General features: G+C 40.6%; 1 protein-coding gene across 18 annotated transcripts in view; it reads right to left on the bottom strand.

Annotated features, from left to right (window-relative positions):
- Window positions 1–14,916, bottom strand: part of LOC148675054 (uncharacterized) — a 149,999-nt gene that overhangs the window by 107,784 nt on the left and 27,299 nt on the right. For 12 of the 18 annotated variants that reach the window (XM_088626021.1, XM_088626003.1, XM_088626002.1 and 9 more), the window contains 3 exons: window positions 10,984–11,097; window positions 6,629–6,742; window positions 2,274–2,387 (listed from right to left, as the gene is read on the bottom strand). The exons of 1 other annotated variant lie outside the window; for it this stretch is intronic. In XM_088626021.1, the coding sequence (XP_088482147.1) occupies window positions 2,274–2,387; window positions 6,629–6,742; window positions 10,984–11,097 (342 nt within the window). The remainder of the gene's footprint in view (window positions 1–2,273; window positions 2,388–6,628; window positions 6,743–10,983; window positions 11,098–14,916) is intronic. 5 more of the 18 variants (XM_088626010.1, XM_088626014.1, XM_088626016.1 and 2 more) reach the window with 2 other exon arrangements.

The following is a 14,916-nucleotide window of genomic DNA, read 5'->3' as shown; positions in this document are numbered from 1 at the left end:
ATGGGAGCGAATAAACTCCTTTTGATTATTCATGTTTTTAATTTTAAACTTGGAGTCTAAAACCAACTGAATAATGTGTACTGTGTATGTGTTAAGTGTAAAAGTTGCCGTTTCTGTTGTTTTTTTTATTTAGGCTGCACTATGGCACACTCAAATCAACTTTGTTGACATGGCAATAAAGTCTTTTATCTTTGAATTCTAGCAAGATTCACACATTTGCTGGCTCTACACTACAGAGCATCATCCTTGCAAAAAAGCTTGTAAGACCTGCTGTTCAACAACAACATAAAATGTACAGGTATGTTCTATTTATTACAAAACACTACGAAGAAGATATTGTGCTAAAGTACATTCAATTCTGGCAAATTGTATACGATTATTCAAACTAATTACAATTCTGATTCAAATGGTGGTTCCATTCATTAATTTAGGTACTACTACTTTTTAATCAAATTAATTTAATATTGAAAGAGAGTCTTTGTTATCCCCAAGGGGCAATTTGTTCAAGTACAGCTTGTTCATTTGCCAGGAATCAAACCCCTTGCCTCTCGCGTGGCAGGCAAGAATTCTACCACTGAACTACCAATGATGCTCATACGCCAAGACTTACTGTTCAAAAGGTGTTCATGCAAATTACCTGCAGAATACCACAAACTCAGAATAGGATACAATTATACATCTTGTGTGGGTATTGGATTAAACTTTTCTTTGATTAAAGAAAAACCCATTATATAGTCTACAATTCTTTCTCCTACAATGTAACTTACAGTAGGCGACCATCAAAGTCATTCAAACACTACTCGAAACTTATTTTAATTTGGCCCCTGTTTTGTTTTTATGTTTATTTCCTTTTTAATACGATATGTGTTACAGCCACACAGTATATTTTTAAGTACCACAATCTAAAATAAAATCAAGTTTTCAAATTACTACTTCTAAACAATTACTAATAATTCTGTATACTGTTTGTAATCAAAAAATGAGAATTCTGTTAAGTAACATACAGTATCTTATTTGGAGCTGAGCAAAATCACTATATCGAATGAAATTGTCTCTACTTTACAGTACGACTAGTGCAGCAAAGCACGAATGCCTTAACAAACATTTAGCAGTGAGTCATCTGACAACCACACGCAGCTGCGGAACAATTCACTGCGCCCCCTGGTGGTTTTACAGAGTAGCGGTAACAGCGCTGCTGTTCGTCGTACCGTGGCACTTCCTGCGGTATACCGCCTGACACCTCGCACATTCAAGACGGCTGCGTCTGTAGTACAGTTAAGAGCTAAATGCTAAGACTGGACTGATGTACTGGAATTACTGGAGTACCGCAGGGGTCCACATGAGGTACCACTTTTATACCTGATGTTTGTTGTTGTGAAAGAGGACATAGCTGAGTGTAAGGGAGGCTAGTTGCTTTGCAGTTCTCAGCCTGATTACCTTACTGTGAAGGTCTGGAGCAATGGACACTGTTTTCCTTATTTAAACAGCTGTTAAAGAAGCCTTGACATAAATAAACAGGCAGGGCTACAAATAATTTACTCAGGTTAATTAACTTTGCTGTTACATCATTGTCATACGATGATTTAAGACGTCTGTACGACATAGGGCTCTGGGAATCACTGACCTGCAAATATCTGTTCATGGTGTAACTCTTGTGTGTTGTGGAAGGTTACGTTAAGTATTCCAGTAATTATTGGTTTATCCTGCCTATGTCTGGGCCTCGTTGTTCCTCTATTACCAGCTGAGCTGGAGAATGAAGAACAAACATACTCTGTAATACTACTGTACGTAATCTTCTCCTGGAAGGGAAAACAGCATCATGACTGCAGATCAGAATCATCTTTAAATCCCTTAACAAATCCATTATTTAAACAATCATGGGTCATGTGCTTCTTGTCTTTTTCAATTGGTGACTTTAAGGTTTACCTACAGAACCTGCCTGATAACACTTCTCCAGGTCCAGGGCCACAGAGCATCCAGACGGGATGCCGATCCATCACAGGGAGTACAGCAGAGATACTGGCCCCCATTCATACAGCTGGGTGGACTGGAGCAATGGACTTAACTACCTCACTTAAGGCACTGTATGAGGGAACTTGAGCAAACACACCAGTTATGAGTCCAGAGACTCACACACTATGCAACTCTTCCCTCACTGCCAAGAAGTGAAACACGTAGGACGTATGAACAAGTGCACAACAGGAGGCCTCCGGCACACAATCAGTTTTAAACTGCGCTGACCTTTAACCCAAGACAGGAGGCAGTAATCTGACCTGGGATCAGGGCCGGAGGCTCCTTGTCTGAAGAGGATGGGGCGATCCATGGAGTCGTCACTCTTCATAGACAGAGCGCCGGGACCCTGTGGCACCGATCCCTCTGGCTTCAACCTGTCAGCAACACATGGAAACAGATCTCACAGTCACTCATTCCCACAACACAAGACACAGTAATGCTGTCAGCTGCTGTCTGAATCCTGTGACTCTTCAATATTCCTAAAGCTAGTCTAGTAAAGACACAAGAAAGCATGATACAACTCAGCTGTGCTCAGCAGCAGACTTTCCTAGCTGTACTTACGGAAACTAGAGACGTTCCACACAGACCGATACAAAACCTCTTCCAACAGTCTCTAAGGACAGGAGTCATGCCCACTGACTCGAAAATAAACCTAGTAACTTTTCACCTATGAGTCTAGATTCTATTAGTGTAAGCTTATGGAAATGGTCATTAGAAAATAATAGTAGAGAGTAGAGAAGAATAGTTTATTGCCATATGTACACGGACATTGGATTTCTTCTTCGCGCTGATCTCTCAGGACATACACAGTACAACAGACAACACCACACGATGTAGACAGTACATTACAAACGTAATACATAGTAACAACAGGAACAATAAGTATGTTGTGGACAATGAATATGTAGTAGTGAGAAGAAAACTATCTCCACATAATTTGCATCTTATCTATATCGTAGCGGGAGCTAAGGGCACAGTCAGCGTGGTTAACTAACTTCTTAGAGTACTGTGAATAAGCAACAAAAACCATGGACACACACAGAGCCTCTGGATATGGCAAAGTTAGATTTTTGATTTTCAGAAGAACAGCAATATTGTTGTTCAAGAAAGATTGTCACCTTGCAGGCAGTAGCATGTTTGTTTGGATGGAGAACTGGTTATTACAGATACAGCCATCTAGACTACTGTCAAAAATCCTGTCAGTGGTAAGCAAGGTATGGTAAACTGCACTCTGCTTCATTTAACAGATGTTTAATATACGGTCCTCTTCAGATTTAAACAAACTTCAAATAAAAACGAATCAAGGGAATTTCACAGATCAACCTCGTTTTGGCCCTGTAGCAGCTCCAATGAGGGTGTCTGTGCAGTCCTGGGCACCTGTTGTATCAGAAAATGCTCTTTAAACTACCCCAAGAGTAGAGCATATGTTGCCGTAGTAATTTAACCGGATACAATTTGATCCTGCGTCATGAAGCCAAAAATCAAGACTTTTGTCACCATGTTTACTAAAGTTACCCGGTGAACTGAGTAATCAGGTACTGTATAGTACACATAAGTTCTTAAAACAAACTGGTAAAACATTTTTCTTTACTCCCTATGTATCAGCTCGTCCCTCTTGTTACTGATATTTTCAATAGGTCTCTTAAGCAGCGTAAAGTTGCTGCATGTTTTAAGTCTGCATTGATTATTCCTGTGCCTAAGAAAGCCAATGTCAGCTGCGTGGATGATTACAGGTCTCTGGGCCTGACCTCAGATATTATGAAGGCTTTTGAGTGACTGGTTTGTAACCATCTGTCCAGTGTTAAGCTAGACTCTTACCAGTTTGGGAACAGGGCCAACAGATCTGTAGAGGATGCTGATTCCGTCTACCACCATCCCATCCTGCAGCACCGTGAAGTCACCACCACCTGTTTACTGGCTACGGCTCAGCATGTTATACAATTGAGCCTATAAAGCTGTTTGATAAACTTCAGGAGCGGGCCATTAGAGCAGGCTTTGTTCTCTACGACAGCTGAGAGAGTTTGGAGTCAATCAGGAAGCAACAACACACTTCTACAGAACAGTGACTGACAGCGGGTTCACCTTCTCAATATCAGTTTGGTACATCAATACAACTGCCCAAGACAGGAATCAGCTGGAAATAGTCGTATGCACAGCATCCATGGTCATCAGATGCCATCATCCCCCTGTTACCTCTATTTATGAAAGACTTATCAAACAGAAAGCTAAGGAGGTGTCCACTGATCCCTTCCAAGCCATAGTACTGCTCAGTTACAAAACAGCACTTATCTAGAGACCATCAGGCACCTCAACAGGTAGGTCTTGGTTGATGCAAGCATCACATGGGAGCGAATAAACTCCTTTTGATTATTCATGTTTGTAATTTTAAACTTGGAGTCTAAAACCAACTGAATAATGTGTACTGTGTATGTGTTAAGTGTAAAAGTTGCCGTTTCTGTTGTTTTTTTTATTTAGGCTGCACTATGGCACACTCAAATCAACTTTGTTGACATGGCAATAAAGTCTTTTATCTTTGAATTCTAGCAAGATTCACACATTTGCTGGCTCTACACTACAGAGCATCATCCTTGCAAAAAAGCTTGTAAGACCTGCTGTTCAACAACAACATAAAATGTACAGGTATGTTCTATTTATTACAAAACACTACGAAGAAGATATTGTGCTAAAGTACATTCAATTCTGGCAAATTGTATACGATTATTCAAACTAATTACAATTCTGATTCAAATGGTGGTTCCATTCATTAATTTAGGTACTACTACTTTTTAATCAAATTAATTTAATATTGAAAGAGAGTCTTTGTTATCCCCAAGGGGCAATTTGTTCAAGTACAGCTTGTTCATTTGCCAGGAATCAAACCCCTTGCCTCTCGCGTGGCAGGCAAGAATTCTACCACTGAACTACCAATGATGCTCATACGCCAAGACTTACTGTTCAAAAGGTGTTCATGCAAATTACCTGCAGAATACCACAAACTCAGAATAGGATACAATTATACATCTTGTGTGGGTATTGGATTAAACTTTTCTTTGATTAAAGAAAAACCCATTATATAGTCTACAATTCTATCTCCTACAATGTAACTTACAGTAGGCGACCATCAAAGTCATTCAAACACTACTCGAAACTTATTTTAATTTGGCCCCTGTTTTGTTTTTATGTTTATTTCCTTTTTAATACGATATGTGTTACAGCCACACAGTATATTTTTAAGTACCACAATCTAAAATAAAATCAAGTTTTCAAATTACTACTTCTAAACAATTACTAATAATTCTGTATACTGTATGTAATCAAAAAATGAGAATTCTGTTAAGTAACATACAGTATCTTATTTGGAGCTGAGCAAAATCACTATATCGAATGAAATTGTCTCTACTTTACAGTACGACTAGTGCAGCAAAGCACGAATGCCTTAACAAACATTTAGCAGTGAGTCATCTGACAACCACACGCAGCTGCGGAACAATTCACTGCGCCCCCTGGTGGTTTTACAGAGTAGCGGTAACAGCGCTGCTGTTCGTCGTACCGTGGCACTTCCTGCGGTATACCGCCTGACACCTCGCACATTCAAGACGGCTGCGTCTGTAGTACAGTTAAGAGCTAAATGCTAAGACTGGACTGATGTACTGGAATTACTGGAGTACCGCAGGGGTCCACATGAGGTACCACTTTTATACCTGATGTTTGTTGTTGTGAAAGAGGACATAGCTGAGTGTAAGGGAGGCTAGTTGCTTTGCAGTTCTCAGCCTGATTACCTTACTGTGAAGGTCTGGAGCAATGGACACTGTTTTCCTTATTTAAACAGCTGTTAAAGAAGCCTTGACATAAATAAACAGGCAGGGCTACAAATAATTTACTCAGGTTAATTAACTTTGCTGTTACATCATTGTCATACGATGATTTAAGACGTCTGTACGACATAGGGCTCTGGGAATCACTGACCTGCAAATATCTGTTCATGGTGTAACTCTTGTGTGTTGTGGAAGGTTACGTTAAGTATTCCAGTAATTATTGGTTTATCCTGCCTATGTCTGGGCCTCGTTGTTCCTCTATTACCAGCTGAGCTGGAGAATGAAGAACAAACATACTCTGTAATACTACTGTACGTAATCTTCTCCTGGAAGGGAAAACAGCATCATGACTGCAGATCAGAATCATCTTTAAATCCCTTAACAAATCCATTATTTAAACAATCATGGGTCATGTGCTTCTTGTCTTTTTCAATTGGTGACTTTAAGGTTTACCTACAGACCCTGCCTGATAACGCTTCTCCAGGTCCAGGGCCACAGAGCATCCAGACGGGATGCCGATCCATCACAGGGAGTACAGCAGAGATACTGGCCCCCATTCATACAGCTGGGTGGACTGGAGCAATGGACTTAACTACCTCACTTAAGGCACTGTATGAGGGAACTTGAGCAAACACACCAGTTATGAGTCCAGAGACTCACACACTATGCAACTCTTCCCTCACTGCCAAGAAGTGAAACACGTAGGACGTATGAACAAGTGCACAACAGGAGGCCTCCGGCACACAATCAGTTTTAAACTGCGCTGACCTTTAACCCAAGACAGGAGGCAGTAATCTGACCTGGGATCAGGGCCGGAGGCTCCTTGTCTGAAGAGGATGGGGCGATCCATGGAGTCGTCACTCTTCATAGACAGAGCGCCGGGACCCTGTGGCACCGATCCCTCTGGCTTCAACCTGTCAGCAACACATGGAAACAGATCTCACAGTCACTCATTCCCACAACACAAGACACAGTAATGCTGTCAGCTGCTGTCTGAATCCTGTGACTCTTCAATATTCCTAAAGCTAGTCTAGTAAAGACACAAGAAAGCATGATACAACTCAGCTGTGCTCAGCAGCAGACTTTCCTAGCTGTACTTACGGAAACTAGAGACGTTCCACACAGACCGATACAAAACCTCTTCCAACAGTCTCTAAGGACAGGAGTCATGCCCACTGACTCGAAAATAAACCTAGTAACTTTTCACCTATGAGTCTAGATTCTATTAGTGTAAGCTTATGGTAATGGTCATTAGAAAATAATAGTAGAGAGTAGAGAAGAATAGTTTATTGCCATATGTACACGGACATTGGATTTCTTCTTCGCGCTGATCTCTCAGGACATACACAGTACAACAGACAACACCACACGATGTAGACAGTACATTACAAACGTAATACATAGTAACAACAGGAACAATAAGTATGTTGTGGACAATGAATATGTAGTAGTGAGAAGAAAACTATCTCCACATAATTTGCATCTTATCTATATCGTAGCGGGAGCTAAGGGCACAGTCAGCGTGGTTAACTAACTTCTTAGAGTACTGTGAATAAGCAACAAAAACCATGGACACACACAGAGCCTCTGGATATGGCAAAGTTAGATTTTTGATTTTCAGAAGAACAGCAATATTGTTGTTCAAGAAAGATTGTCACCTTGCAGGCAGTAGCATGTTTGTTTGGATGGAGAACTGGTTATTACAGATACAGCCATCTAGACTACTGTCAAAAATCCTGTCAGTGGTAAGCAAGGTATGGTAAACTGCACTCTGCTTCATTTAACAGATGTTTAATATACGGTCCTCTTCAGATTTAAACAAACTTCAAATAAAAACGAATCAAGGGAATTTCACAGATCAACCTCGTTTTGGCCCTGTAGCAGCTCCAATGAGGGTGTCTGTGCAGTCCTGGGCACCTGTTGTATCAGAAAATGCTCTTTAAACTACCCCAAGAGTAGAGCATATGTTGCCGTAGTAATTTAACCGGATACAATTTGATCCTGCGTCATGAAGCCAAAAATCAAGACTTTTGTCACCATGTTTACTAAAGTTACCCGGTGAACTGAGTAATCAGGTACTGTATAGTACACATAAGTTCTTAAAACAAACTGGTAAAACATTTTTCTTTACTCCCTATGTATCAGCTCGTCCCTCTTGTTACTGATATTTTCAATAGGTCTCTTAAGCAGCGTAAAGTTGCTGCATGTTTTAAGTCTGCATTGATTATTCCTGTGCCTAAGAAAGCCAATGTCAGCTGCGTGGATGATTACAGGTCTCTGGGCCTGACCTCAGATATTATGAAGGCTTTTGAGTGACTGGTTTGTAACCATCTGTCCAGTGTTAAGCTAGACTCTTACCAGTTTGGGAACAGGGCCAACAGATCTGTAGAGGATGCTGATTCCGTCTACCACCATCCCATCCTGCAGCACCGTGAAGTCACCACCACCTGTTTACTGGCTACGGCTCAGCATGTTATACAATTGAGCCTATAAAGCTGTTTGATAAACTTCAGGAGCGGGCCATTAGAGCAGGCTTTGTTCTCTACGACAGCTGAGAGAGTTTGGAGTCAATCAGGAAGCAACAACACACTTCTACAGAACAGTGACTGACAGCGGGTTCACCTTCTCAATATCAGTTTGGTACATCAATACAACTGCCCAAGACAGGAATCAGCTGGAAATAGTCGTATGCACAGCATCCATGGTCATCAGATGCCATCATCCCCCTGTTACCTCTATTTATGAAAGACTTATCAAACAGAAAGCTAAGGAGGTGTCCACTGATCCCTTCCAAGCCATAGTACTGCTCAGTTACAAAACAGCACTTATCTAGAGACCATCAGGCACCTCAACAGGTAGGTCTTGGTTGATGCAAGCATCACATGGGAGCGAATAAACTCCTTTTGATTATTCATGTTTTTAATTTTAAACTTGGAGTCTAAAACCAACTGAATAATGTGTACTGTGTATGTGTTAAGTGTAAAAGTTGCCGTTTCTGTTGTTTTTTTTATTTAGGCTGCACTATGGCACACTCAAATCAACTTTGTTGACATGGCAATAAAGTCTTTTATCTTTGAATTCTAGCAAGATTCACACATTTGCTGGCTCTACACTACAGAGCATCATCCTTGCAAAAAAGCTTGTAAGACCTGCTGTTCAACAACAACATAAAATGTACAGGTATGTTCTATTTATTACAAAACACTACGAAGAAGATATTGTGCTAAAGTACATTCAATTCTGGCAAATTGTATACGATTATTCAAACTAATTACAATTCTGATTCAAATGGTGGTTCCATTCATTAATTTAGGTACTACTACTTTTTAATCAAATTAATTTAATATTGAAAGAGAGTCTTTGTTATCCCCAAGGGGCAATTTGTTCAAGTACAGCTTGTTCATTTGCCAGGAATCAAACCCCTTGCCTCTCGCGTGGCAGGCAAGAATTCTACCACTGAACTACCAATGATGCTCATACGCCAAGACTTACTGTTCAAAAGGTGTTCATGCAAATTACCTGCAGAATACCACAAACTCAGAATAGGATACAATTATACATCTTGTGTGGGTATTGGATTAAACTTTTCTTTGATTAAAGAAAAACCCATTATATAGTCTACAATTCTATCTCCTACAATGTAACTTACAGTAGGCGACCATCAAAGTCATTCAAACACTACTCGAAACTTATTTTAATTTGGCCCCTGTTTTGTTTTTATGTTTATTTCCTTTTTAATACGATATGTGTTACAGCCACACAGTATATTTTTAAGTACCACAATCTAAAATAAAATCAAGTTTTCAAATTACTACTTCTAAACAATTACTAATAATTCTGTATACTGTATGTAATCAAAAAATGAGAATTCTGTTAAGTAACATACAGTATCTTATTTGGAGCTGATCAAAATCACTATATCGAATGAAATTGTCTCTACTTTACAGTACGACTAGTGCAGCAAAGCACGAATGCCTTAACAAACATTTAGCAGTGAGTCATCTGACAACCACACGCAGCTGCGGAACAATTCACTGCGCCCCCTGGTGGTTTTACAGAGTAGCGGTAACAGCGCTGCTGTTCGTCGTACCGTGGCACTTCCTGCGGTATACCGCCTGACACCTCGCACATTCAAGACGGCTGTGTCTGTAGTACAGTTAAGAGCTAAATGCTAAGACTGGACTGATGTACTGGAATTACTGGAGTACCGCAGGGGTCCACATGAGGTACCACTTTTATACCTGATGTTTGTTGTTGTGAAAGAGGACATAGCTGAGTGTAAGGGAGGCTAGTTGCTTTGCAGTTCTCAGCCTGATTACCTTACTGTGAAGGTCTGGAGCAATGGACACTGTTTTCCTTATTTAAACAGCTGTTAAAGAAGCCTTGACATAAATAAACAGGCAGGGCTACAAATAATTTACTCAGGTTAATTAACTTTGCTGTTACATCATTGTCATACGATGATTTAAGACGTCTGTACGACATAGGGCTCTGGGAATCACTGACCTGCAAATATCTGTTCATGGTGTAACTCTTGTGTGTTGTGGAAGGTTACGTTAAGTATTCCAGTAATTATTGGTTTATCCTGCCTATGTCTGGGCCTCGTTGTTCCTCTATTACCAGCTGAGCTGGAGAATGAAGAACAAACATACTCTGTAATACTACTGTACGTAATCTTCTCCTGGAAGGGAAAACAGCATCATGACTGCAGATCAGAATCATCTTTAAATCCCTTAACAAATCCATTATTTAAACAATCATGGGTCATGTGCTTCTTGTCTTTTTCAATTGGTGACTTTAAGGTTTACCTACAGAACCTGCCTGATAACACTTCTCCAGGTCCAGGGCCACAGAGCATCCAGACGGGATGCCGATCCATCACAGGGAGTACAGCAGAGATACTGGCCCCCATTCATACAGCTGGGTGGACTGCAGCAATGGACTTAACTACCTCACTTAAGGCACTGTATGAGGGAACTTGAGCAAACACACCAGTTATGAGTCCAGAGACTCACACACTATGCAACTCTTCCCTCACTGCCAAGAAGTGAAACACGTAGGACGTATGAACAAGTGCACAACAGGAGGCCTCCGGCACACAATCAGTTTTAAACTGCGCTGACCTTTAACCCAAGACAGGAGGCAGTAATCTGACCTGGGATCAGGGCCGAAGGCTCCTTGTCTGAAGGTGACTGGTCGATCCATGGAGTCGTCACTCTTCATAGACAGAGCGCTGGGACCCTGTGGCACCGATCCCTCTGGCTTCAACCTGTCAGCAACACATGGAAACAGATCTCACAGTCACTCATTCCCACAACACAAGACACAGTAATGCTGTCAGCTGCGGTCTGACTCCTGTGACTCGTCAATATTCCTAAAGCTAGTCTAGTAAAGACACAAGAAAGCATGATACAACTCAGCTGTGCTCAGCAGCAGACTTTCCTAGCTGTACTTACGGAAACTAGAGACGTTCCACACAGACCGATACAAAACCTCTTCCAACAGTCTCTAAGGACAGGAGTCATGCCCACTGACTCGAAAATAAACCTAGTAACTTTTCACCTATGAGTCTAGATTCTATTAGTGTAAGCTTATGGAAATGGTCATTAGAAAATAATAGTAGAGAGTAGAGAAGAATAGTTTATTGCCATATGTACACGGACATTGGATTTCTTCTTCGCGCTGATCTCTCAGGGCATACACAGTACAACAGACAACACCACACGATGTAGACAGTACATTACAAACGTAATACATAGTAACAACAGGAACAATAAGTATGTTGTGGACAATAAATATGTAGTAGTGAGAAGAAAACTATCTCCACATAATTTGCATCTTATCTATATCGTAGCGGGAGCTAAGGGCACAGTCAGCGTGGTTAACTAACTTCTTAGAGTACTGTGAATAAGCAACAAAAACCATGGACACACACAGAGCCTCTGGATATGGCAAAGCTAGATTTTTGATTTTCAGAAGAACAGCAATATTGTTGTTCAAGAAAGATTGTCACCTTGCAGGCAGTAGCATGTTTGTTTGGATGGAGAACTGGTTATTACAGATACAGCCATCTAGACTACTGTCAAAAATCCTGTCAGTGGTAAGCAAGGTATGGTAAACTGCACTCTGCTTCATTTAACAGATGTTTAATATACGGTCCTCTTCAGATTTAAACAAACTTCAAATAAAAACGAATCAAGGGAATTTCACAGATCAACCTCGTTTTGGCCCTGTAGCAGCTCCAATGAGGGTGTCTGTGCAGTCCTGGGCACCTGTTGTATCGGAAAATGCTCTTTAAACTACCCCAAGAGTAGAGCATATGTTGCCGTAGTAATTTAACCGGATACAATTTGATCCTGCGTCATGAAGCCAAAAATCAAGACTTTTGTCACCATGTTTACTAAAGTTAGCCGGTGAACTGAGTAATCAGGTACTGTATAGTACACATAAGTTCTTAAAACAAACTGGTAAAACATTTTTCTTTACTCCCTATGTATCAGCTCGTCCCTCTTGTTACTGATATTTTCAATAGGTCTCTTAAGCAGCGTAAAGTTGCTGCATGTTTTAAGTCTGCATTGATTATTCCTGTGCCTAAGAAAGCCAATGTCAGCTGCGTGGATGATTACAGGTCTCTGGGCCTGACCTCAGATATTATGAAGGCTTTTGAGTGACTGGTTTGTAACCATCTGTCCAGTGTTAAGCTAGACTCTTACCAGTTTGGGAACAGGGCCAACAGATCTGTAGAGGATGCTGATTCCGTCTACCACCATCCCATCCTGCAGCACCGTGAAGTCACCACCACCTGTTTACTGGCTACGGCTCAGCATGTTATACAATTGAGCCTATAAAGCTGTTTGATAAACTTCAGGAGCGGGCCATTAGAGCAGGCTTTGTTCTCTACGACAGCTGAGAGAGTTTGGAGTCAATCAGGAAGCAACAACACACTTCTACAGAACAGTGACTGACAGCGGGTTCACCTTCTCAATATCAGTTTGGTACATCAATACAACTGCCCAAGACAGGAATCAGCTGGAAATAGTCGTATGCACAGCATCCATGGTCATCAGATGCCATCATCCCCCTGTTACCTCTATTTATGAAAGACTTATCAAACAGAAAGCTAAGGAGGTGTCCACTGATCCCTTCCAAGCCATAGTACTGCTCAGTTACAAAACAGCACTTATCTAGAGACCATCAGGCACCTCAACAGGTAGGTCTTGGTTGATGCAAGCATCACATGGGAGCGAATAAACTCCTTTTGATTATTCATGTTTTTAATTTTAAACTTGGAGTCTAAAACCAACTGAATAATGTGTACTGTGTATGTGTTAAGTGTAAAAGTTGCCGTTTCTGTTGTTTTTTTTATTTAGGCTGCACTATGGCACACTCAAATCAACTTTGTTGACATGGCAATAAAGTCTTTTATCTTTGAATTCTAGCAAGATTCACACATTTGCTGGCTCTACACTACAGAGCATCATCCTTGCAAAAAAGCTTGTAAGACCTGCTGTTCAACAACAACATAAAATGTACAGGTATGTTCTATTTATTACAAAACACTACGAAGAAGATATTGTGCTAAAGTACATTCAATTCTGGCAAATTGTATACGATTATTCAAACTAATTACAATTCTGATTCAAATGGTGGTTCCATTCATTAATTTAGGTACTACTACTTTTTAATCAAATTAATTTAATATTGAAAGAGAGTCTTTGTTATCCCCAAGGGGCAATTTGTTCAAGTACAGCTTGTTCATTTGCCAGGAATCAAACCCCTTGCCTCTCGCGTGGCAGGCAAGAATTCTACCACTGAACTACCAATGATGCTCATACGCCAAGACTTACTGTTCAAAAGGTGTTCATGCAAATTACCTGCAGAATACCACAAACTCAGAATAGGATACAATTATACATCTTGTGTGGGTATTGGATTAAACTTTTCTTTGATTAAAGAAAAACCCATTATATAGTCTACAATTCTTTCTCCTACAATGTAACTTACAGTAGGCGACCATCAAAGTCATTCAAACACTACTCGAAACTTATTTTAATTTGGCCCCTGTTTTGTTTTTATGTTTATTTCCTTTTTAATACGATATGTGTTACAGCCACACAGTATATTTTTAAGTACCACAATCTAAAATAAAATCAAGTTTTCAAATTACTACTTCTAAACAATTACTAATAATTCTGTATACTGTATGTAATCAAAAAATGAGAATTCTGTTAAGTAACATACAGTATCTTATTTGGAGCTGAGCAAAATCACTATATCGAATGAAATTGTCTCTACTTTACAGTACGACTAGTGCAGCAAAGCACGAATGCCTTAACAAACATTTAGCAGTGAGTCATCTGACAACCACACGCAGCTGCGGAACAATTCACTGCGCCCCCTGGTGGTTTTACAGAGTAGCGGTAACAGCGCTGCTGTTCGTCGTACCGTGGCACTTCCTGCGGTATACCGCCTGACACCTCGCACATTCAAGACGGCTGCGTCTGTAGTACAGTTAAGAGCTAAATGCTAAGACTGGACTGATGTACTGGAATTACTGGAGTACCGCAGGGGTCCACATGAGGTACCACTTTTATACCTGATGTTTGTTGTTGTGAAAGAGGACATAGCTGAGTGTAAGGGAGGCTAGTTGCTTTGCAGTTCTCAGCCTGATTACCTTACTGTGAAGGTCTGGAGCAATGGACACTGTTTTCCTTATTTAAACAGCTGTTAAAGAAGCCTTGACATAAATAAACAGGCAGGGCTACAAATAATTTACTCAGGTTAATGAACTTTGCTGTTACATCATTGTCATACGATGATTTAAGACGTCTGTACGACATAGGGCTCTGGGAATCACTGACCTGCAAATATCTGTTCATGGTGTAACTCTTGTGTGTTGTGGAAGGTTACGTTAAGTATTCCAGTAATTATTGGTTTATCCTGCCTATGTCTGGGCCTCGTTGTTCCTCTATTACCAGCTGAGCTGGAGAATGAAGAACAAACATACTCTGTAATACTACTGTACGTAATCTTCTCCTGGAAGGGAAAACAGCATCATGACTGCAGATCAGAATCATCTTTAAATCCC

The sequence above is a fragment of the Lepisosteus platostomus genome, chromosome 3 (assembly GCF_059453375.1).
Source record: "Lepisosteus platostomus isolate fLepPlt1 chromosome 3, fLepPlt1.hap1, whole genome shotgun sequence".
NCBI classification, from domain to species: domain Eukaryota; kingdom Metazoa; phylum Chordata; class Actinopteri; order Semionotiformes; family Lepisosteidae; genus Lepisosteus; species Lepisosteus platostomus.
This window is presented reverse-complemented; position numbering and strand designations above follow the sequence as displayed.